Raw genomic sequence first — 26543 nt, forward strand, 5'->3', positions numbered from 1 at the left:
CATCATGCCTGGCTAATTTTTGTATTTTTAGTAGAGATGGGGTTTCATCATGTTGGCCAGGCTGGTCTTGAACTCCTGACCTCAAGTGATCCTCCCGCCTCGGCCTTCCAAAGTGCTGGGATTACAGGTGTGAGCCACTGCACCCAGTCCTATATGAATTTTAAAAGATTTTCTAATTCTATGAAGAATCTCAATAGTACTTTAAGGGGAATAGCATTGAATCTATAAATTGCTTTGGGCAATATGGCCATTTTCATGATATTGATTCTTCTTACTCAAGAGCATGGAATGTTTTCCCACTTGTTTGTGCCATCTCAGATTTCTTTGAGCTGTGGTTTGTAGTTCTTCTCGAAAACGTCCTTCACTTCCCCTGTTAGATATATTCCTAGATATTTTATTCTTTTGTGGCAGTTTTGAATGGGAGCTCATTCATGATTTGGCTCTTGGCTTGCCTGTTGTTGGTGGAAAAATAGTACACATTAATTGTTAAACAAAATTAAACAGACAGTAAAGGAAATTAAAACTGCCTGCCAAATTAAATCCCATTTGGTAATACTACTAGTTTCCTTCAATATTTTGTCTATTCAACTTGTATATTTTTAAGTTACTATTATCTCACATATACCTATGTAATACATTTCTAATACTTCTCTTTTCACCTAATATTAAATCATGAGCTTTTCCCTTATCATTAAGAAGTTATTCAAAGACATAATTTTAGTTACTACATAATGTCCCATTTTATGGGTGGTCCGTACTTTATTTTACCTTTCCCTATTTTTGGCCACTTACGGTCTTCCCTTCTTTTGACTATGGTATTAAACATTCTTGTACATAAATCTCTTGTGCAATTTTTAAACATTTTCTTAGAGTTTATTCCTTTAAGTAGAATTAATAAATCAAAAAATACAAATGTCAGAGGGACTCTTGATTTATTCTGGCCAGTGGAATTCTGTTCAGTCATTTCTTTTTACATCGCCTGGTGTTCTGTTAAGGTTTGAAAAAAAGTAAAATAGAAAAATATATTCCAAATTAGTTGTATTAATTTTGAATTTAAAACACTTTTTGTATCATCATTGCTACAATTGAAAAAGATAACAATCCATAGCCAGCTTTGGATAAAGATCATTACTGTAATTTTTTAGAGCGAAAACACCAAAGACTTCTCTGAAGTTGATCTCCAGGCTGAAGTGAAAACGTTCTCGATTGCAGGACATGACACCACATCCAGTGCTATCTCCTGGATCCTTTACTGCTTGGCAAAGTACCTGAGCATCAGCAGAGATGCTGAGATGAAATCAGGGAACTCCTAGGGGACAGATCTTCTATTACCTGGTAAGATCCATATGCCTATTTCATCCTGAATTTTCTCCTTATACATTTGATTATTTCTCTCTTCTGGTATCAGTGAGTTATTGTGCATTGAGATAGTCTGTATGCATTTGGAAGGGTAAGGGTGCAGGCTAGAGTCCTATGTTATTTAAAGATTATCACTAGTTTTTATATAGAAAAACATTGTGTCAATCACACAGTATTCAGTATGCCCTATTTTATTCCTTTCCTCACTTCAGGCAATGGTACAATTGCAGAAGGAATAGTCTGCCTGCCTTCATTATGTCACAGAAGGCAGGAATATAACAAACCCCTCTTTCTCCAAGATGCAAATGGACTTCTTAGGACTCCAGCTTTTACCACCTTAGATTGCAAGTAAGATGTTCAACCACTTGATATGAAAGAAAATTCACACCCCTCTTCCTTATCACCATCTCTGAACCTTAAACACTGCCACCCCACAATTATGATTATCCTTGAGCTGCTGTGTATTTCATGGTGTTAATAAAACCAAACTGATCATGTTTTAAAAACTTTTAAAATGGTGAAACATAGAACACATTCAAAAAGTACAGGGAACAGATGTACAGCTTAAAATGTTGTCTAACAAACAGCCATATAGTTGCAACCCTGGTTTAAAAGAAAAATTGCATATTACCAGCACTGCTAAAAACCTCATGTCTGCCTTCCCATCACAAACCCCCTCTCTTTTTCCAAGATGTGAATGTTTCCCTGACTTTAATAACATTCATTCTTTGTTTTTGTTTATGGTTTTGTTGCTGCCATGCAGGGTGCCCTCCTTAGATAGCTGAGCACAGTTGCTTTTTTTTTTTCTTTTTCAGTCTTCCAACACTTACAGAAACAATTCCTTGTGTTATATTCCTGTGTTTGAACTACCTACTGCAGTTTCCATTTTCCTCATTGATCTTTAAATGTAAGAGTTGCATTCATATAAATTACCACTACAGACCCTACGGTGAATGTCATGTAAAGAAGACAAAACTCATCTTCTTTTAAAAAATACATAAAATAACCTGTGCCTACCAATCACTAGCAGCTCTTCCTGTTCTTTCCCCATCCCAGCCCTGCATTTCGGAAATGCACATGAATGAAATCTTTGACAATTAAATATTGATTTCCCATTTACTGACACACTTTCTAGATTATTTTATATTCCTATTGAATGATTTCCATTAAAATGTTTTGTAATATTATGTTAAGCATTCAAATGTATGCTAATCCAGAGACTTAAAATTTCTTTAAGGAATTGAAAAAATTAGGTAGACTGGACAAAAGATTGCATCAAGGCAATGCCTTCTGGTAAGGGATACCATCTTGTCTCTATGGATGCAGAAAAGAGCACAGTTGTCCATGATATCTTCTAAACCAATAGAAAGATAAATTTCCCTGGCCCCCAAAGAGATCAGAACAATAAAGATGCTGTTTTCAAATAGCAAATAACACAGGAAACCACAAATATGGAAATAAAGCCAGAACGATATGTCTCAGACTCCCATAAGGAAACAAAACTTTATTGAATGTCTACTCTATAACAGACACTATACTATGCCTTTACGTAAGAACTCTCCTTTCATCTTCTCGATAACATTATGAAGGAAGTGTTGCTATGGTCAGTTTGATAGGAGAAAACTACAGCTCATGGAGATTATTCAGCTACTAGGAAGTGGAGCCAGGATTTGAAATCAAATGTGACTTGAACCCTAAAACCCAAATTTTCTAAAATTTAGCTTGTGGGAATAGCTGCAGAAGACAGTTGGTTCCAGGGTGACTGCCATGAACACCCTCAGGTCTCCGCATGTTGACTGTGGTAGTGGATGTTAGTGAAAGCCTTCATCTGATTTGCCAACACCATAGACCCAAAACACTGGGGACTTAGAAAGACATGAGAACTGTCTCTAAATACATAAATAGTTGCCAAGGCTCCAAGAGTTTTGGGTCTGCTATTCAATGACTGAGAGGTCTTGGGTATGTCACCTGATCTTGCTGAACTCCTCTTTACTCATCTGGAATTGAGTGTAATAATAATACTACCTACATCACAAGGCGGGTGGTACAGATTCAATTATATAAATGTAATAAAAGAACTCTGAAAACTATCAATTTGTAAAGAAATTTTAAGTGTGCCAATGGGCGAAAGTCGTAAGAAAGGTTTGGGTTCAGTATTCTGAAACACTTTTGTGAATGGTAGCTGCCTAAGGATGAAATGACTTGCTTCCTGAGCTAATGGGTGCCTCCATTACTAGACAGGGACACTGCCAAAGTTCTTAATACTTAGGCTGAGGAAGGGCTCTCAATTGGGTCTAGACATGGGTTCATGGCTGACCAATGCCATGAAATCATAGACACACTGTTGGTGCTAGCAGCATGTACAAGTTTCTGGAGAAGATCCATGATATTCTTCCTATTTGGGAAAATATCTATGATTCAGAAAAGGTAAAAAATAAAAACGACACTTGATATAACTGGCAACTTGGTTGGACATATTATACTTTACAGAAAAAGTTTAAGTTACTGTTCAAGAAACTGAGCACTCTTTTTTGCTTGTGTGTCACCTCCCAGTTGAGGGAACAAGAAGAGAGAGTCACAGTATTTTGTCCAAGCCTATGTGGCTCCTTCAGGATGCTTGCCCACCCCCTCCATTCCTGGTTTACAACTGGATATTTGGTAATGAAAACTACTCCTTTCTTTTCTCATGAACCTCTTAACGGTTTTTATAAAAAGTAACAGAATGGGAAAAAAATCACAAAGAAGAGTTATAACCAAGGATTATTATCCACAATATATAAAGAACTCATAAAAATCAATAAGAAAAAGACAACTCTATAGAAAAACAAACATAGACAGTATACAGACAAATCACAGAGAACAATACAAAGATAAACATAAATGGCCAACAAATGTTTTTAAAATTTTAAATAACTTAAATATTAAATAAGGAAAATAGTTAAATAAATTATAGTACACTCATATTACAGAATACCATGAAACCATGATAAGGAATGAGGTAACTTTTATTAAGTGAAAAAAATCAATAACAATATAGGTATTGTCCAGCAATTTTCCATTGTTATTATAAACAGCCCTGAAACAAACAGTAGAAACATACTGTTTGTACCAAGTAAAAGCAAACTGATCTTGATTATCAGGATAGACAGGAAATGAAAAGAAAGCACTGATCACACCAGTAACAGCTGACAGCTTACTTTAACAAAAAGGTCCTGTATAGAGGAGTTTCAACAAGATAATAATTCATTTGTCTCCTACATAAATGTCTTTTGAAGTTAGGTGGTCCAGAGGTAGTCAAGTAGTTTGCTCTACAAGGTCATCCTGGCACCTAGGCTCCTTCTACACTATTGTCCTGCTCTTTTCAACATACGGCTTTCAGTGAAAGATCTAAGATAGCTGCTCTAGCTCCTGCCACCAGTCGCCTTTACGAAAGTGGGAAGGAGATAAAAGGGAAAGGGAAGGCATGCATTTTTCCTTTTGAAGATATTAGCTTGCTGTTGTACACATCACTTCTGCTCACAGTTCTGCTCAAAATCTAGTCACATGACACATATTATTGAAAGACAGGCCAGGAATTATGGCAACCACGTGCTCAGCTAACATTTCTGTTTCTGTAGGAGTGGAGGAAGGATGTTCAAGGGATGTTGAGTCATCTTTGCCACAAATAGCTTATGTTTTAAACACGGACTGGGATGTGTCCTTTAAAATAGAAGCAGTATAAAGGGTAGGACTGACTAGGAAGGGTGTCACATCATTTACTGTTCAGCAATTAAGAGTCATTCAAATTTCCCCCAGGCCATCTGAGTTAATTTATAAAGAAAATGGCAAGGCTCACCACAAATATAATTACTGCTGTAAGTTCCAGAATGCACCAAGCACACATGACCATAGGGGCTGTAGGCTTCCACTTACCCTTACTCCATGCTAAAGCACTGGACATAGGTTACAAATTAAACTGGTGGTCAGGGAAAGCTGCCCCCAATTATTGGTGATTGATATGGTTTGGCTCTGCATCCCCACCCAAATCTCACTGTAATCCCCATGTGTTGAGGGAAGGACCTGTAATCTCCACATGTGGAGGGAGGGAGGTGACTGGATCATGGAGGTGGTTTCCTCCATGCTGTGCTTATGACAGTGAGTACCCAGAGACCTGAGGGTTTTATAAGTGTTTGATGGTTCCTTCTTCAAATGCTAGCTCTGTCACCTACTGCCATGTAAAACGTTCCTGCTTCCCCTTTTCCCATGGTTGTAAGTTTCCTGAGGCCTCCCCAGCCATGCCGAACTGTGAGTCAAACCTCTTTTCTTATAAATAACCCAGTCTTCGGTAGTATCTCTATAGTGGTGTGAAAATAGGCTAATACAGTTATCTTCCCAAATAGTGCATATGGACACAGAGGAAGCAACAGGAAAATAGGATCTATATCAGTTATTTGAACCCTGCCAGATATTTTTATATGGGGTATTTGAGGCCACTACCTTTGAGAACTGAATCCTCTCTATCCCCTTATAAACTCTTGGCAGGATATGAGTTTTGTCATACTAAGCATGGCGACTCTTCTATGTGGTTAAGGGAATTCTTGGTCTCACAAGCTACCTTCTTTCTCATACTTAGCCTCTCTCCTTATTAGATGCCTCAGGGGCCTACACCACTTTTACTATAGGATTTAGTCATAATCGAAATGTCCAGCAAGGCAAAGTATTGATGACTGCATAGTGAGAGCAAACCAGTCACAAGTACTGTCAAAATTGTTCCTATAATCAAATAGGATATCTTTGGTTAGTCTTCCTAATCTTAGATTTCCCCCAGTCCCTAACCACCTATTTCCAATCAATTAATGAGTCCTAGCTTCTTTACCAAATGCCACCCAAATCCATTTCACATTCATTTCTCTTCAACTTCACCCTTGCCAAGCCACCACTATCTCTCCTCTGTACATTGCAACAGCTTCCTAACTGGTTTCCCTGTTTCCCCACTCTTGCCCCTTCTAATGCACCTACTTAATCTCCGTATAATGGATGTAAAACTTGCTTAAAATGTAATTCACCTCGTATCTCACCTCTGATGAAAGCCCTTCAAAGGCCTCCTCCTGCACTTAAAGACAAGTCTAAATTTCTGATTAGGCTCAAATGAGTGATGAATCTGGAAATTATGAAGACATTTCCCTTTAGACTGTACAAGATTACCACCAGGAAAACATGCAGAATATATAATATTCCAGATAAAGGCTTTCTTATCCAGGGCTCAAAACCCAGAAACCTTAAAAAATGTAAGTATCTTACTTCATGAAAATTTAAAAGGTTCTATATAGTAAAAGACATCATAAATACAGTTTTTTATAAAAAGTGACAGAATGGGAAAAATTACAAAAAATAGTTATAATCAAGGATTATTATCCACAATATATAAAGAACTCATAAAAATCAATAAGAAAAAGACAATTCCACAGAAAAACAAGCATAAACAGTGTACAGACAAATCACAGAGAACAAAACAAATATAAACATAAATGGCCAACAAACATGTTTTTAAAAAACCAGAAATAACTTAAATGCCCAATAAGGAAAATAGTTAAATAAATTATAGTACATTCATACTACAGAATACCATAAAGCCATGATAAGGGATAAGGTGAATATTTATTAAGTGAAAAAATCAATAACAATATAGGAATAATCACATCTATATGAACACATTGCTATATTTTACATATAAAATGTATAGGAAACAGCCTGAAAGAATGCACACCAAATTATTCTGTTTTCAGGAAAAGCAGTAGGATTGGTCAGGGCATGGAATCTAGGCTACGTGAAGTGAGATTTAAAATTTTTATTCTACATGCTTTTCTAGTGTTGGGAATTTTTGACAGTGAGCATACATGCACTTATTACTTGCATAATTCTGAAAACTATTTTAAAAACAACAGAAAATATAGGAAAGTCTATTGGTGTATATAGCATTAACAGTAATGAAAATTTAACAGAAAAGATCTGAAGATATCCCAAAGTCATATAGAAACAGATCTAGCTGACACACTGTGTACCTAGAAATGATTTTGGATCATGTGTAGCTTCACAGAGACCCCTATCCCACCAACCTCCAATCCTCCCACCATACACTGATCCCTTTCTATCTGCTTGGATCATTAGCTGTAAATTTAACTTAAAAACAAAGTATATTTAATCATTGTACCCTGAGATCTAACATTCAGAGAGTTTCTTCAGCTGCAAATACATCCCATTCTTGGGCTTGAGGATAAAATGGCTGGAGAAAGTAGGAGGCCTGGTGGGGTCTGGAGTCACTCTAAAGTGGAGCAGAATCAAAGCAATGGTCACCTTTAACTGAACCATGGCAAACTGCTGCCCGATGCAGTTCCTGAAGACAAGAGGGAAAGAAAGTGATACGTGAAAAAATGATGTTTCTTCTGACTATATTAAAATACTAGCACAAGAAGTCTGAAGTACATGGTAACACGACATTTTTCCACCAAATGCCATTTAAACTTTTGAACTTTAGACTTAAATTGTTTACTGTGAGAATGTGAGCTGGGAGGCTCCAACATGATGCCTTCCCTATAACAAGGTGGCAGTTGGAGTTACTCATGAAATTATTTCTCTCGCTTTGAAGGTGGACTGCATTAAGCCTATGAGCAGTAGCTTACATTGTGGGACTGCTTTCGAGGCATAGCCAAAAAGGATGTGACAGAGAATAGGACTGTCCTTTGTAAAACTAACTGATCCTTTGGGGCTCAAATAGGCACCAAGATCTATGGTTCCCTGGAAGAATTTATAGAGCTGAGGAGCTGAAAGGAATCAACTACTCTCAAGTAAACATCTTTGGGTACTTTGAGCAACCTCAAATTGTTCTCACCTTGATCCAGCTGAGAATGGTAAGTAGGCATAGGGGTGTCTCTGATCAGAATTCTCCTGAGAGAACCTCAAGGGGTCAAAGACCTGAAATGAGAGGACAACCCCATCACCATCCCCAAAACAACATGAACACATTTCTTCACCTACTACCTAGCACAGATCAAGAGAAATATAACGTGAACTGCATGTGTAATTTAAAATGTTCTGGTGGCCACATTTTTAAAACGTGAAATTAATCTTAATAGAGTTTATTTAATCAAAAATTTTCATTCCAACCTGTAATCAATATAAATAATTACTAAAAGGAAATGTTTCACATTTTTTTAGGGTACTACATCTTCAAAATCCAGCGCATATTTTACACTTACAGCACAACTCAATTCCAACTGGCCACATTTCATGTGCTCAGTAGCCGTATGTGGCCCGTGGCTACTACACTGGGCAGTGCACCTTCATACCTGTAGACTTTACAGCCTCCCAGTTGATTTGTCTGATACCCAGGGAAACAAAAATACTATGGCAAGTGGTATTATTTTCACTATGGAGATACATCCACTTAGAAATGGATGTGCATCCACTTAGAAATCAAGCCTAAATGATTATGTGGCCAATTGTTACAGAGACATATACGCCAGCTTCCTATTACATGTAATAGATCTTAAACCTTAGTGGCTTTTGTAAAAGAAATCACTGATACGCGTCAAGAGTGTTTCAAGAACATAGAATAGTTTTACATTTCTTTTGGCTTTTATGTTTATTTTGTTTACTTTGTGTCATTTCCCTTAATTATATAGCCACTTCTGTGCTTAGCTACCAAAAAGTGACTTGCACAGCATTAATTCTTGGAAATATTTATGTACAAGAGAGAATCATACCTTTGGGTTTTTCCAGACAGCAGGGTTGTGGTGAAGACCCCAAATACTAAGAACCACGGTGATCCCTGAGAAAGGAGGGAAATAAAAGAGTTTGCAGGAGAAACAGCAAGTTGTGGGCTACTGTTATACTGCTCTTAAACAAGACTTTGGTTTTTGAAGGGAAGAGCTAGCTCCTGGCAATGCTCTGCCTCCTGTAGCTGATGACACCAGTGAGGAACACCTAAGAAGATGCGGCTTGGGTTGGCACCTTAGCTTTCCACACAATTTACTTAATTCATGATTCTATCTTAAGTAGCTGTTGGTGTCATATCGAAGTGATAAACCATGCTTATGTTTTCTGCTATGTTTGGAAATTACTTAAATATTTGTTTTTTGTTTTTGTTTAGAGTCAGGGTCTGGCTCTGTCACTCAGGCTGGAGAGCAATGGCGTGAGCATTGCTCACAGTAACCTTGACTTCTGAGCTCAAGTGATCCTCTTGCCTCAGCCCCCCAAAGGCAGGAATATACGCATGCAACACCATGCCTGGTGATTTTTTGTTTGTAAAGACAGGGTGTCCCTACGTTGCCCAGACTAATCTCAGACTCCCAACCTCAAGGAATCTTCCCACCTTGGCCTCACAAAATATTGGGATTATATACGTCAGCCACTGTGCCTGGCCTAAATACCTATTAATGGACTATTAAGCTCCTCCTGGAGACAGTTTGGGTATTAAAGCACAGAACTGGCTGGGCGCAGTGGCTCACGCCTGTAATCCCACCACTTTGGGAGGCTGAGGAGGGCTGGTCTCAAGGTCAGGAGCTTGAGACCAGCCTGGCCAACATGGTGAAATCCCATCTCTAATAAAAATACAAAAATTATCCAGGCGTGATGGTATGCACCTATAATCCCAGCTACTTGGGAGGCTGAGGCAGGAGAATTGCCTAAACCTGGGAGGCAGAGGTAGAAGTGAGCAGAGATGACACCACTATCTTCCATTCTGGGCTATATAGCAAGAGTCCATCTCTAGAGGAAAAGAAAAAAGAAAAAAAAAAGCACAGAACTCTGATTCCATCATGCAGATCCAGTGACAAATTTCTACTGGTGCTGTTCACATATGGAAAGTAGAAACAATTTTGGCAAATATCCATGTGGTTTGGGGAGAAACAGAGTACAAAACAAAGGAGAGAGAATTTGAGGGTTATTTGGTTTCCAGAAATAATTCTAGTTTCCAGAAATTAATTCTGGGTCTGTCAGCAAAGTTACAGTAACAGGCTATAGGTGTCTGCCACAAGCAATCCTGTTGGCTTGCTTCCTAAGACACGAATTAATAGAACATTGAATCAGATAAGTGAAAATATATCTCACATGACCCCTCTGCTTCCTATAAGCCCTGCTCAGAAACTTGTGTTGTTCCGAAGAGCTCTAGGCTCCAGACTCAGGGCCTCTGCCCAAGTTCTAGCTCTGCTCACATCAGTTAACCTCATCTATACACTGGGGCTCCCTCTGGATTTCTGGCCACATCAAAAGTATTTAAATGTGTTCAGCAAACTGTAAGTCATTGTATAAGCATCTATTAACACTGGAATCCAAGGGGAAAAATGAGATAATGGATTTGAAGGCTCTATATGAACTATTAAATGTTGCACATTTATAAAGGTGATATGATGATGAGGTCAAAGATCTCCCTTGGTCTTTCAGATAAAGATACTGGTGCTATTTTCCATGAAATTTCAGCTGGGTTTCAAACTCAGTCAAACAAAGGTTATCTTAGAAATGATGTCCCACAATGGAAGAGACCCTGGATTGGATTCCAGAGACATGGATTCTGGGCTTAGCTTTGCTGCAACTGGCTATGTGCCTTTGGGAAAGTCATTGAAATTCACATCTGATCAAAGCATTATCCTCTGAGCTCCTCATAGGTGATTAAACCTAAGCCACTTGTTAGCATTATCTTTTGATTTCTCCAAGTGTTAAGAGACTCACTAATCTTTGTCACTGTGGTCTCCAGGATCCCACAGCCTCTAGGAACTGCTTAGGAAAAGAACGTAAAGACCTGCAGGCAATGTGCATCCATCTGGGAAAGTAAGTGGCTTGCTGAGATCTCTGAAAATGGATGGGACTGCAGGAATCAATCGGCACGTCTCCTTGATGCACATTGTGGTGTACGACATCTCATCCAGCTGGTCCCTGTGAGGATGAGGGAGGGAAGGGACTCAGATATCATATCCAGTTTAATTTTTTTCTGTTTTATGTTTGTTCCTGGTAATTATTACCCTCAGGTTAAAGCCAATTTGTCACTGGTCTATGTAACAGAATTTTAAAATGGGACTCTCTGCCTCAGGATGAGCTGAGGCCCCAGAGGCAGAGGAACCAAATAAATATATCATATATCTTTACTATAAAGTGAGCTGCTAAACTACTAGTAAAACATTTGCTAAGGAGATTTCTGAAAACCAGTTTTGCAACTCTTAGTTCACTATATAAAGTAATAATGCAAAAAAATGGCAAAAGATTGAAGAGGAGATGCTTAAGAATTTTGAGAGAAAAAATTCTTTAAAGTGTTGTTGGAATGCCAGAGTGCCATGGAAAAGGAAGGGTGCTTCCCCCATCTTAAACAAGAGGCTTCAAGAGAATCACTTAGATGATCTGACTTGTGGTCCTTGGAGATTGGGGAGTACAGGACTAATGTGAAAGGCTGTAACTCAGAACAGACAGAAAGGCAGAGGACAGCAGCAGAGGCAAGGCAAGGATGTGCAACTGTGTCTTTGAACCAATTAACTGGCAAGAGGGAGAGCTCTGGGACCAGCTTGAAAAAGACTCTGCCTAAGGACAAAGATTCTCTTGTACCCTGAATCACCACTGGAAAGTCCTAGTCAGAGAGTCTCCAAGAAAGGGAGTTTCTCCTTGAGAGAAAGGGAAGCATGGAATATCCACCAAGCCATTTGGTATGATCACAATATTACCAGCCCTTTAGTCCTTATCCCCTTTCCTCCTAAAACCATTCCTGGAAGGGCCAGAAACAGCAGCTACTGGGTATTGGGGAGCTGGTAAGAATAAGTCAACGATAAACCCCTTGCCCACTGCTGGCTTCTAGGCCCAAAGAAGTACTAAGCCGGGATGGAAAGAAAAGCTCAAGTGGATAAGCATTTGAAAGTTTCATTACCATACTGGGCCAGACAGTTTAATTACTGACATAAGACTGTTCTTGTGATTTAAATGAATGAGAACTCTATGAGACCCACTCAGGAATCTTCCCCAGAGATAAAGAACTTTCTCCACAAAGCAAGTTTAAAGTTTGTAAGTGGGAGAAGAATAAAGTTTTTTTTTTTTTTTTTAAATTTGCATCCTACCTAGTCAGATTGGGTTAAATAAAATGACTGCATATAGTCTGTTTACCTTACTGTGTTTTTATATGTTTTTCTGATTACTTATTTTGAATGTAGGCTTTGACCATTAGATAATGTGAAATTCTAATTTTGAATTCTTTCTTCCTCACTTGAGCTCAGGATAAATAAAAGTAATTCTGGCTGGGCGCAGTAGCTCACACCTGTAATCCCAGCACTTTGGGAGGCCTAGGCGGGTGGATCATCTGAGGTCAGGTGTTTGAGACCAGCCTGGCCAACACAGTGAAACCACATTTCTACTAAAAATACAAAATTAGCCGGGCATGGTGGCGCATGCCTGTAATCCCAGTTACTCAGGAAGGCTGAGGCAGGAGAATTGCTTGAACCCGGGAGGCAGAGGTTGCAGTGAGCCGAGATCGTGCCACCGCACTCCAGCCTGGGCAACAAGAGCGAAACTTGGTCTCAAAAAAAAAGAGTAATTCTGCTTACCCTGGCACTTTGCATAATTAAAAAAAAATTTTGTCCATTTCAATCATGGAACAAAAGTTATCTTTCAAAATGTAGGAAAGATAGATATCTCCAGATAAACAAAAGTTAAGGGTGTTCACCACTACTAGACCTACCTTACAAAAAACACTAATATGAATTCTCCAAGTTCAAATGAAAGAATACTAATTAACAACATGAAAACTGAAAACAAAAATCTCACTGGTAAAGGTAAATACATAGTCAATTTAGAATACCCTAATAATGTAGTGGTGGTATGTTAATTACTTCTATCTCTAGTATAAAGTTAAAAGCCAAAACTATAAAAATAACTGTTGCTACAATAATTTGTTAAGGGATACAAAATAAGGGGACACATCTCCAAAACTAGGTAAATTATGACATCAAAGACCTAAAATGGAGGGCAGTTGGCAGAGTAAAAGTGTATGGGTTTTTTTAAGTGTGGAAAGTTAAGCTGTTATCAGTTTAAAATAGCCTTTTATAACTATGCTTCATGTAAGCCTCATAGTAACCACAAAGCAAAAACCTATAGTAAAGCAACCAAAGATAAAAAGTAAAAATCAAAGTACATCACCAGAGAAAAGCACCTAATCACAAAGGAAAAGAGTAAGAGAGGAAGAAAGGAACAAAAGATCTATAAAACAATAAGAAAACAATTAACAAAATGGCAGTAGTAAGTCCTTGTCTGTCAATAATTACCTTGAATACAAATGAATTAAATTCTCTAATCAAAAGGGTGGCTGAATGAATGAATGAAAAAAAAAAAAAAAACAAGACCCAAGCCTATGCCTCTACAGATTCTCATTTCATCTTTAAGAACACACATAGAGGGAATGTGAAGGGTTGGAAAAAATATTCCATGCAAATAGAAACCAAAAGAGAGCAAAGGTAGCTTAAATTTTAGGCTTTAAGACAAAAACTGTAAAAAGAGACAAGAAGACCATTATATAATGAGAAAGGGGTCAATCAATCAGGAGGATATGATAGTTGTAAATAAATATGTACCCAAAATAGGAACACCTAAATATATAAAGCAAATATTAACCCTATTCAACAAACTTGCTGGGATAATTGGCTAACCACATGTAGAAGCATGAAACTGGATTCTCATCTCTCACCTTATACAAAAATCAACTCAAGATGGATCAAAGACTTAAATCTAAGACCTTAACTGTAAAAATTCTAGAAGATCAGAAAAACTCTTCTGGATATTGGCTTAGGCAAAGACTTCATGACCAAGAACCCAAAAGCAGATGGAAAACCAAGCTAAAACAAAACAAAACAAAACAACCCCAAACAACTAAAACAACAAAAAGATAAATAGTGGGACTTAATTAAACTAAAACGTTTCTGCACAGCAAAAGAAATAATCAGCAGAGTAAACAGAAAACCCAAAGAGTAGGAGAAAATCTTCACAACCTATACATCCAACAAAGGTCTAATATCCGGAATCTACAGGGAACTCAAACAAATTAGCAAGAAAAAAAAAATCCCATCAAAAAATGGACAAAGGACATGAATAGATAATTCTCAAAAGAAGATGTACAAATGGCCAACAAATATATGAAAAAATGCTCAACATCACTAATGATCAGGGAAATGCAAATCAAAACCACAATGCAGTACCACCTTACTCCTGCAAGAATGGCCATAACAAAAAAATCAAATAATAATAGATGTTGGTGTGGATATAGTGAACAGGGAACACTTCCACATTGCTGGTGGAAATGTAAACTAGTACAACCACTATGGAAAACAGTGTGGGGATTCCTTAAAGAACTAAAAGTAGAACTACCATTTGATCCAGCAATCCCACTACTGGGTATCTACCCAGAGGAAAAGAAGTCATTATATGAAAAAGACACTTGCACCTGCATGTTTGTAGCAGCACAATTCACAATTGTAAAAATATGGAACCAGCCCAAATGCCCATCAATCAATAGTGGATAAAGAAATTGTAGGATGTATATACAATGGAATACTGTTCAGCCATGAAAAGGAACAAAATAAAGGTATTTGCAGCAACCTGGATGGAAATGGAAACCAATATTCTAAGTGAAGTAACTTAGGAATGGAGAACCAAACATTAGATGTTCTCACTCCTAAGTGGGAGCTAAGCTATGAGGATGCAAAGGCGTAAGAATGATACAATGGACTTTGGGGACTTGGGGGAAATGGTGGGAGGGAGGTGAGGGATACAAGACTGACTACAAATTGGGTACAGTGTATACTGCTTGGGTGACGGGTACACCAAAATCTCATAAATCACCACTAAAGAACTTACTCATTACCAAACACCACTTGTTACCCCAAAATCTAGGGAAATAAAACAATTAAATAAAGACAAAAACACTGGTGAAAGAAATTGAAGAAAACACAATTTGAAAAATACCCTGTGTTCAAGAATTGGAAGCATTAATACTGTTAAAATATCCACACTATCCAAAGATTCAGTGCAATCTCCATCAAAATTCCAATGGCATTATTCACCGTAATTGAAAAAAAACCCCTAAAATTTGATGGAATCATAAAAACTCAAATAGCCAAAGCAGTTTTGAGCAAAAAGAGCAAAGCTGGAGGCATCATACTACCTGATCTGAAATTGACTACAGAGCTCTAGTCACCAAAACAGCATAGTGCTTCTAAAAAAAGAGACATATAAACTAATAAAACAGGATGAAGAGCCCAGAAATACACCCACACATTTACTGTCAACTGATCTACAAAGGTGCCAAGAACATACAGTGGTGAAAGGACAGTATCTTCAATAAATGCTGTTGAGAAAACTGGATATGCACTAGTAGAAGAATAAAAGTGGACCTTTATCTCACTCCATATACAAAAATCAACTCAAAATGGATTAAAGATTTAAACAAATGACTTGAAACTATAAAACTACTAGAAAAAAAAAACATAGGGAAAGCTTCTTGATATTATTCTTGGCAATGATTTTTTGGATACCACTCTGGAAGTATAGTCAACAGAAAAAAAAATAGATAATAGTTTTGCAGCAAACTAAAAAGCTTCTGCACAACAAAGGAAACAATCAACATAGTGAAGAGACAATTTAAAGGATGGGAGAACATGTTTGCAAATGATATATCTGATAAGGGGTTAATATTCAAAATATATGAGGAACTCACACAATTCAATAGCAAGAAAACAAATAACTCGATTTAAAAATCAGAAAAACCTAAAATAACATTTCTAAAAAGAAGACATATGAGTGGCCAGCGGGTATATAAAAGAATGCTCAACATCGCTAATCATCAGGGAAATGTAAATTAAAACCATAATGAGACATCACCTCATGCTCATTACAATGGTTATTACCAAAAAGACAAATGTTGGTGAGGATGTGGAGAAAAAAGAACCCTTATACATTGTTGGTGGCAATGTAAATTAGTACAGCCATATGGAAAATGGTATGGAGTTTCCTCAAAAAATTAAAAATAGAACTACCATATGATGCAGCAATTCCACTTCTGTATATACAACCAAACAAAACGAAATCAGTGTGTTGAGGAGACATCTACATTCCCATGTTCACTGCAGCATTATTCACAATAGCCCAGATACAGAATCAACTTAAGTGTCCATCATTGGATAAATGAATAAAGAAAATGTGGTATATACATAAACAATGGAATATTCATTAGCCATAGAAAAGATGGTATCTTGTCATTTATGACAACAGAGACGAATTTGGAGGACATTATGCTAAGTGAAATAAGCCAGGCACAGAAAGACAAATTCCACATGATCTCACATGTGGAAATCTAAAACATGGAACTCACAGAAGCAGAGAGTAGAACAGTGGTTACCAGGGGCTGTGGGAGAATGGGGAATTACAGGGATGTTAGTCAAAGGATACAAAATTTCAGTCAGACAGGAGGAATAAGTTTAGGAGATGCATGGTATAATATGTGACTGGAGTTAATAAAAATTTGTATACTTGAAAATTGCTAAGAGGGTAGATTTTAAATGTCCTCATCACAAAAAATAAGTATGAGTTAATGAACACGTCCACTGATAGATTTAGTCATTCCACAATGTGTACATATATCAAAATATCATGTTGTATATCATATATATACCTACATATATATAACATGTATATGCACAATTTTTGTCAGTCAAAAAAATTAAAAATGATTACTTAACATTGTATTTTGTGCTATATAGATTAAACCTTTAGTTTATGGTAGGAAAGGGCTTCTATTTCCTTATAAAATGAGATCTCTAATATACTTTTATAATGTCAAATTTGGTTTTACAAATGTTCCAATTGAATTGACTTTTGCATATGAAATATGGTGTTTTTAATCTGGTCATGCTGCTGAGTTGTCCTTAGCATTTCCATCTTCCTGTCCCTTTGACCAGATTATGTCAGGAACATATTTTATCTTTGCAAACAGCATAACCTGGGCTTTATTAACAGCAAGATATGCTTAAAGTCTAGCAAAATAGAGATGACAGTTTCCACCTGGTAACTCCTACTTACCCTATAATAGTCAGCTTAAGTGTCATATACCCAAGGAAATCTCCTTGAGCTCCCATGCCAGGGTAGGTACCTGTCTTCTGTGTCTTTGTGCTAGCCAGCACATATCTCTATCATTGCCCTCATCATGCTACACTGCAATCTGGAGGTCTGTCTCCTGTCTCCTGTATTAGACCATGAGCTCATCGAAGACAGGGCCCACAATAAATCATAGTCATAAAAAAAGTCTCAGTATTTAAAATGTCCTCAGTCCATATTTGCTAAACTCGGCTATAGTATATATCATCTAATATTATGTTTGAAGTCTAAAATCAATCCAAAGGAATAAAATTGGTGACAAGCGGATAGGAGATGTCAAGAATGAGCCTTAGATAATGTAGCTAATCATTCAGCTCTCTCAGAAGAGGAACTCCATTTGAACCCTACTGTTTAAGTTCTAAGTGCCAGCATAGGGATCAAGTCCTCATTTCCAATGCATCCTAGCCAAGGTGAAATAAAGAAATAAGACATTTCACACACCATTGATTAGAAAAACAATGACAGAGAATTTATGGATAAACTTCCCCCCCCCGCCCCCAAAAGACAAGAGAATAATTGGGAGCTCTCTTTAGAAAGAACAGAAAAGTAGCCTACTTCTTCTGTCTCACCTATACATATCCTGAGGCACTAGGGTCACTAAGGTACCAGGGCAAAAATAAAGCAAAATCTCAGGGGGAAAACTAGGATGAAAAATTTAGGGGTGCAGATCTTACCAGGTTATAGAACACCCATCCCCCAGGATGCCCCTGACCTCCTCCCGGCATCTCTCTTGATGCTCAGGGTTCAGAGCCAGGCAGTAAAGGATCCAGGAGATGCTTGCTGCCAAGGAGTCATGTCCTCCCAACAAGAACATGCTCACTTCGGAGTGTACATCAGTGTCTGAGAAGCTGCTACCATTTTCATCCTAGAAAGTACAATACAGATATTTTAAATAAAATGTCAGTTTATAAATGTTTGGATATATGACCACAACCATGATTTTCGGGGAAAAATCAGTTGCAAATAGGGGTTTAAATTTTAATTCAGTTCGACAAATACGTGGTATAAACCATATTCTGCCCAAAGAATAAAGGAGAACCAAGGTTAGATAAGAAAAGCAGGCCTTACAAAGAGGGCCCTCAATCAGTAGGCCCTAGAAATTCTCTTCAACTCCCAGATTCCCTAGGACCTCATCATCACAATTTTGTATGTTCATCCATGTGACCATTTTTCATGATCCCCTAAAATCCATGTATCCATGACAATCCCCAAAACTTGTCAAATCCTTCATTTAGTCTTTACTAATCCTCCTCTAGTGACACAGTTGCAGAATTCTCTCTTTGTCTCAAATTGCATGAAGTCACTCATCAATTCAAAGTATGGTTAAATTTAGTCAATCGGTTTTATTCTTGTCTCCCCATCCCATTCTCACTTACCCACCTATTTACATAATTAACTGGCTACTTGAGCAGGCTTAGAAATTTAGAAGATTCACCTTGGCAGAAAGGACGATATCCAGAAAATCCTGGTACTTCCTCTTCTGAGTGTTATTCTGCTTTACCCCAGCCTGAAGGGATTTTTTTCTTTCCTGGATTATCGCATCTGGGTAGAAAAATAGTTTCCAATTGCCAAAGTGACAGCAAAGTCAAATAAATCATAAAGCAAGCCATGGTTAATGAATAGCTCCAAATCTTGCCTGATTTCCAGATGTTTAAATAGATCTCATTTTCACAGATGGTTTATTTTCCCATCAAAGGGACTTTTGATCAAAGCTCCAAAGATAAACAACACAGATCAAAAACATAGTTTCTATCAGTATGTGGGCAATAAAATTAAGATGATTTCAAGTTTAGATGCAAGTGACCAATCATTCTTTTCTTCCTCAGTCTAATATTTTATCTTCATGGAAAAGTTATTAAATAAAATGGAATGAAATAGAAGGCAGGAAATGAAATGCCAATATATTTATAATTGAAGGAGTTGACAGAAAAAAACGAAACAAAAGTATGGAACAGAGGTAATATTTATTTACTATTCAAAAAATTTCAAATTTTATTTTAGATATAGGGGTACATGTACAGGTTTGTTACATGGGTAATATGAGAACTCTCTGTACTTTCTGCTGAACTTTTTTGCAAACCTAAAACTTTTCTAAACATAAGGTCTATTAATGTTGAAAAAACCCACAAAATCTCCTTAATTAACACAGTGTGATTCTAGTACATTGGTAGATACATCAATGGAATACAAGAGAACATCCAAATATACTCTCATCCAAAATAGATACAAGTACATGTATCTGTTTAGAATGTGATAAAGATGGTTATCTCAAATCACTTGAAAAGATAAACTTTTAAATAATGGTGATGGGAAAACCAGATAAACATTTGGAAAAATTAGATCAATACCTCATACCATATATAGGAATAAATTCTAAATGGAGTTTAGATCTCTGGTTTAAATATGAAAAGAATGAAATTATACAAGTACCACAAGAAAATATAAATAATTTTCTCTACAACCTGGGTATAGGGCAGTGGTTCTCAACTGGGGGCAATTTTGGCCCTGGGAACATTAATAATGTCCAGAGTTATTTATGGTTGCCACAACTATCCGAGCTCTGCCACATCAAGTGGGGAGATGTCAGGGATGTAGCTAAACATCCTATAATGCACACGTCTTGACAACAAGGACTTATCTAATCCAAGAGGCCATTAGTGCTGAGGGTTGAGAAACCCTGGAATAGAGAATGGCTTTTTGTGATTACTGAAAATCCAGATGCAATAAAATAAAATATTGATAAATTTGACTAAATAAAAATAAACAATTTTCAAAAATTAGCCAGGTGTGGTGGCGGGTGCCTGTAATCCCAGCTACTCAGAAGGCTGAGGTAGGAGAATTGCTTGAACCCGGGAGGTGGAGGTTGCAGTGAGCTGAGATCGCACCACTGCACTCCAGCCTGAGTGAGAGAGAGACTCCAGCTCAAAAAAAAAAAAAAATTGAAAAGGTTTTAAGTTTTGAATAAATTTAACATTTAATATTTTCCCGAATACTTTGCATTTTACTTTTTCATCATAATTGTATAATATTTAAAAAGTAAAGATGTTTTTTTACAAAGTTCTGTATAGCTTCCCCCAGATCCATTCCTCTTTACTCCAATGAAGCACACAAACATTAACATTTTCTGTGTGCGCCATGATGCAGAAAGACTTGGGAACGGTTGCTATTTATAATGCCCATTTATGCTTTAAATTGTCAATAATCTGCTTCTCTGAGTGTCCTCTTTATAATATCTATGTGCATGTGTGCATATATGTATGTGTAAATGTGCATATGCTGGTGTGTCTTGCAAAATTCCTGGAAGCAAAGACATTTGACATAATTATACTTTATATTTAACATCTATTCAGTGCCAGGCACTGTCCTAAATGCTTTATATATATTAACCCACTCATCGTAACAAACCTGTGAGATCAGTTGCTTTTTAATCTCCATTTTCTGGATGACACTGAAACAAAGCAGTAAGTAACTTACTAGTAAGTGGTGGAGCTGATGAAGGATTAATTCACTGTTTGATAAGTATTTTCCACTATGGCATTCATGACACGTAATGTTGACTTGCTTAAAAAGCTTAATCTATTTCAACTTTTGTGTTTATGCTTGCTAAAACTGTTTTTGAATCAAGACTCTTTCAGGTCCATGTCCATGTTTACGCTGTTCCTCTCTCCATTCCTATGTTGCATGGTTTTAGCCTGTCATTATTATTACTGCAATCGCTGTGCAAAAAGCCATATTCCATGTATGTTTTCAACTCTTAAGTGCCTACCTATATTTGTATTAATAATAATTATCCACAGTAAAAATAGTATATATATATGAAAATTCTGATAAGACTTACTGCTATGGTTGAAGCAAAGCCTTATAAAGGACTCAAGTCAAATTTCTTTGGAGCAGTGTCTATATAAAAGCTCCACTAATAACAAAGATTCCTTCTCTCGTTATATTAAGGTTTATCCCTCTAGACAGACACAGTACAATCATGACAGCATATGGATATGGGCAACCCAAACCCAGCAAATACCTGTGTACTGATTCAACACTCGGCTTAACTTCTGGAAGCGGTAGCCCTGAGGGCTGAGTTTGAAAATTATGTCACTGTGATACAAGAAACTGTACAAGCGGTGAAATATGATTTTGCTGAGTTCAAATATGGCTTTTACATAAGGATCATGGGTGCTAGAAGAGAAAGTTGGGATAATGCGTTAATAAACAACTTAGAAAATGTGTAGAAATACCTTTTTTGCTCTCCCACCACTGACCTGTTTGTCTGGCAGTTGGTCTCCTTGCTGAAAGCACATTTCATGATTATATCCAGAGACATCAAGTTGATGTGCTCATAGACCTCCAGGCTTGTGTCCTGAGTGCTGCAAATCTTCTCCCACTTATCCTGGCACAGGAGGTCAAGGTCAGCATCATCACCACCACCATGACCAAACTGCCTGCATTTGAAGGCTCCTGCCTGGCCCTGCTTTTATGATTTAAGGGAGACAAACCTGACCCAGCAGGAACCAAAGGTCACATGAGTAAATAAGCTATGTGCTTACTCGGGACAAGAGGAAGGGAAAAATACACCCAGCGGAGTGAGAAGGAGCACAGAGAAACCTGCATATATGGTAAATGGCTGAGTTAAAGATCGGTGGCTTTTCAATTATTACCAAAACTCTGCTTTCAAACAGACCAGAGTTCCATTAAAACAATCATTGACACAAGACCCATAATTCCAAGGGGTTTACCCCAGGGCTTCCTCCATCTTCAATTCCAAACTTGCTAGATGCCCTGCCACTGCTCTCAACCACCATAGCCACATTTAAAATAAACTCAGAACATTTTCAAAAACATTTTGGATTCAAAAGTGGGAAATGGAGCAAGTGTGGAGAGGAGCTGCTACAGGGAGCTGCCCCCAGAGAAGCCTGACCTGGCTTAACTTCCCCACAGAGACCTACTCATACTGCTTGAAATGCTTTGCCTGACATTTTAAAACTGTCACAAGGTCCCTGGTTGAAAATGTATTTGTGTAATAAGCATACTTTTTGTAAAAATTCAAATAAATTGATATTTTAAAAGTTCAGGTTGACCGATAGGTCTTAAGCACCTAGCCCCTAGCTTAACACCTATTGGTCAACCTGAACTTTTAAAATTTCAGAGACGTGGCAACCACAAAGGTAAAGAGAATTTTAAAAACTTTTCCCTAAGAAAAAAATTGTCTAGTCAAAGAGCTTTTATCTCAACTATGTAAGTTTTACTGAGAGCAAATGGTGAATTTAGAAGAAATGAGAACAGGAGGGAGGCTTCCAAGCTTGAGAAACTCTGGAATGATTCAGCAGAGGAAGGAAGTGTGAGAAAAATCCCACAGAAATACGTGGCTGAGAAATGAGGAGGGGAGGAAGCGCTCCAAGAAATAGAGAGAAAACTCCAATGCAGCTCCAGTGCAATCACTGGAGGATCTGAAATTGTGCTGCAGCTGAACAGCGCTAGAATCAGAAAAGGATGCTCTCCTCTCTCATTAGCTTGCGCCGCACAGTCTCTGGGTCTCTGCGTTGAGAACTCACACTGATGTTTTTACCACAATCCTGGCTGACTTGGGATTCAAACTGCTTCTGTGAGTTTGGCTGAGAACCCAATCATTGAGCTGGTAACAGTAGTTTGTATGGGAACAGGGATGGGTTTGCACATGAAGTGAGAGGAAAACTTTGCCTTTGTTTGCGGTATTTGAAGTATCTATGATGAAAGTGTATTAGTGAATTACTTGTCTGATTTCAAAATAAATATGATTTAAAAATCAAAGCCATTGTACAAATAGAGTTTTGGAGTAGAACTCATTTGTAAATCTGAGACCACTCACAGGAATGTTTCCCTACAATGTTCTTCTGCCCCTTTGAAAAGTGTAGGTAGGGCCTAGTGATCCTCCACCAATTACAAGAGGAAATTCACATCTGCAACTTTAATACAGACATTCTCTTTTGCTTGGTCCTTTATAGCCACTGCAAGTCTATGCCAATCTCCAAACCTTTGTTCATGCTCCCTCACTCTGCCTTGAATACTCTTATCCACATTACCTACATATTCAAGTCCAGCTTGTATTTCATGGCAAATTTGAGTTTCCTCTGAATCTGAAGCTGTTACAGCTGCTCCTGCCATCCTCACCTGTCACCTTGTGGAGGTTAACACAATTCCATCTTGGAAGCTAATCTGCCTTCTTGACTTCCAATTAACTTTAGTTCCAGGAATGCTCTGAGATTTCCAGTTTATCTATTGTTCCTTGTGTAAAAGCATGTACTTACAATAAATTTTGCCCTTAGGGCAAGTTCTTACTATTAATAATTTCCTCTAAAGCATGTGTGCCCCTCCCCATGGTCTATAATTCCTGGGTCTGGAGGGTAATGGCACAGGGACCCAACATCTTGTGTCACCACTGTGTGAAACAGCCATGGTTTCTGTTTGAAAGCCTCTATTGAATGTTTCTTTTTAATAATCTGTCAGTCTTTTTCTTCAGCCTCTCAGTTACCTCAGACCTTGGGGTAAGTTTGTACAGACCTGCCTGCCGTCCATGAAACACATCTATAGCACTTACTATCTAACCGTCACCATTTGATACCTGGTTTGTTGCCATAAAATCTCAAAATATATTTAAGACAGAGGAACAGATCTTCTTTTTATTAATATTATCACCCAAAAGAACATAACAAATTTTTAGACACCTATTGTTCAATGAGTACTTGTACATTTGTTAAACTTTTAGAAACTGAATTTTAATTTTCATGGCCCACGAAACATTAACCTAATACTGTCCATTGCTGGGAGCATTTTGCAATGCACCAGAGCACTTTTCCCCTTCACTTACCAGCATCGTTTTCACAGAATGAGCCATCACCTCGATGTATGCTTTCAGGATGTTAAAATGGAATCCAGGAGTTAGTAGGCAACGATGCTGGAACCACTTGGGTCCATCTAGAGCCAGCAGTCCTTTCCCTTGAGAAATAAAAGGCAGAAAACCTTACGCCATTTAATCAGATGAGATTGAGAGATGAGGAACACAGGCAGCGTGGGGTAACCATGACCTACAGGCAGTCATGAAATAGTGGAATATCAAAGTAGCACTTGTATTAATATACAATGTAATTTAATAGATGAAGGTGAATTTAGAAGCTTACTTCTGGGATGGATGTATTTAATACTGTGAGAAAAAGTTTCAAAGTCTAATAAATTTCAAAGCTTTATAAGATGAGCGTGCTAATCCTGAAATCACCAGTTGCTACCTATGTAGTAACTGAATAAGTGACTTAAACTTCGTGAGGTTTAGTTTTCTCAACAACGAACTATGATACTAAATACCTTTTTCCCTGTGTTGCTGTGGAGGTTAACTGAAAGTGAATACCTAAGGTAGCCAACCTTCTCCCTAGCTCACACTAGTAACACAGCAAGTAAATTGTTTTCCTTTCTACTCCAAACCAATCCATAAGCTATATGATGAACATAAATTCACAAGGAAATAGACAAGAGTGTCCACTCCGTCTTCTGATATTCCCTCCTTGAGCGCAGGTCTGGGAATGATACTATGTGGAAACACTTATTAAGGCTAATGCTTCACAATCTTCTACTGCCAGACTGGTCATTAGGATTTGACTTTAAAAGGACTTTAAAGTTTATTAATACATAATTGAGTACGTAATTGTAAGCACACTGAGTGCTTACAACATGCCAGGCTCATGATGCATGATCTGTCACTCATACAATGGTGGCCATTACATTTAGTGCTAAAAATATGTATTTCATTTAATCCTCATAACAGCCCAGCAAAGTGACTCTCAACCTTATTATCAAAGATGAGGAAACTGAGATAGGGAGAGATTAAATGGCTTCCCCAAGATCATATTTAACTAGTCAGTGCAGGAGGGGGCAAGATTCAAATCTAAGTGGTTCCTAATACAAGCCTATATTCTTTTCTTTAATTCGTGTCTTGTTTAACATAAATACCAATTACGTAATTAAAGAGCTTAATTTGTCGGCTAACAGAATACTGCCAAACTCTAGAGCAAAATTTTACTGATTTACATGTGGAAATAAAGGAACTCCAAAAAGAAAGGAAAACATCCAAGAAAACAAGAGAGAAGGATAAAGAAAACAAGAATGGGGTGGTGAGACTGCAGTTTGGGTAGATTTTTTTTGGTGGGGGTTGTGGACAGAGTTTTGCTCTGTCACCTAGTCTGGAGTGCAGTGGCACGATCTCAGCTCACTGCAACCTCCACCTCCTGAATTCAAGCGATTCTCATGCCTCAGCCTCCTAAGTTGTGGGACTACAGGCACGTGCTACTGTGCCTGGCTATTTTTGTATTTTTAGTAGAGATGGGATTTCACCATGTTGGCCTAGCTGGTCTCGAAATCCTGACCTCACGTGATCCTCCCACCTTGGCCTCCCAAAGTGCTGGGGTTACAGGCATGAGTCACTATGCCCGGCCGAGGCTGCAGTTTTAAAGGGAGAGGGGACAGATACACATATTTGCTGCCTTGAGAAGAAGACTTTGTGGGAGAGAAATGGATGAAGAAGTTTTCTAGGGAGTGGTGTTGTGTTGACCTTAGAGCTCTCCTTCAATCTTTCCCCTAGATAACAGTATAGCTCTACCTGACACTCTTCATGCTTTTGAATTCAGATTTCAGTGCCTTTGGCATGCTCTACTATGGAAAGGGGACTCTGAATGAGAGTGGGCTATACCTCTCATTTGCACATACATACCAATAAGTGGAGGTAAGAATTTCTGCAGGTACTGGGACTTGGGATCTGCAGAGTCAAGCAGAGGAAACAAAAGACATCATTAGAGGGAGCTTTCATTATCAGTTCAAGGTGGTGACCGTTTTCTGGTTTTCTGCGTTTCCCTGCACCAACCACAAATAGTGAGCAAAAGAGAGCCCAGGGCTTACTTCCTGCTGCCTTTGGCAGCCTCGGGAAAGACCTGTGTTAGTCCTGGCTCAGTTTTAAAGAACAGCCCTATGAGGCAGGCAAGTACAGAAACCCTGATTCTTCCCTCGTTTACACT

General features: G+C 37.9%; 1 protein-coding gene across 2 annotated transcripts in view; it reads right to left on the bottom strand.

Annotated features, from left to right (window-relative positions):
• Window positions 1-6977: 6977 nt before the first annotated feature.
• LOC105515243 (cytochrome P450 4X1) overlaps window positions 6978-26543 on the bottom strand; it is an 82703-nt gene continuing 63137 nt past the window's right edge. For both annotated transcript variants that reach the window (XM_011947030.1, XM_011947023.1), the window contains exons 3-12: window positions 26243-26287; window positions 24353-24480; window positions 21771-21898; window positions 21533-21687; window positions 18947-19053; window positions 18186-18376; window positions 11135-11268; window positions 9102-9166; window positions 8228-8310; window positions 6978-7732 (exon numbers count right to left, since the gene is read on the bottom strand). In XM_011947030.1, the coding sequence (XP_011802420.1) occupies window positions 7558-7732; window positions 8228-8310; window positions 9102-9166; window positions 11135-11268; window positions 18186-18376; window positions 18947-19053; window positions 21533-21687; window positions 21771-21898; window positions 24353-24480; window positions 26243-26287 (1211 nt within the window). In that variant the 3' untranslated portion in view covers window positions 6978-7557. The remainder of the gene's footprint in view (window positions 7733-8227; window positions 8311-9101; window positions 9167-11134; window positions 11269-18185; window positions 18377-18946; window positions 19054-21532; window positions 21688-21770; window positions 21899-24352; window positions 24481-26242; window positions 26288-26543) is intronic.

Source organism: Colobus angolensis, unplaced genomic scaffold, assembly GCF_000951035.1.
Source record: "Colobus angolensis palliatus isolate OR3802 unplaced genomic scaffold, Cang.pa_1.0 Scaffold106, whole genome shotgun sequence".
In the NCBI taxonomy this organism is placed as follows: domain Eukaryota; kingdom Metazoa; phylum Chordata; class Mammalia; order Primates; family Cercopithecidae; genus Colobus; species Colobus angolensis.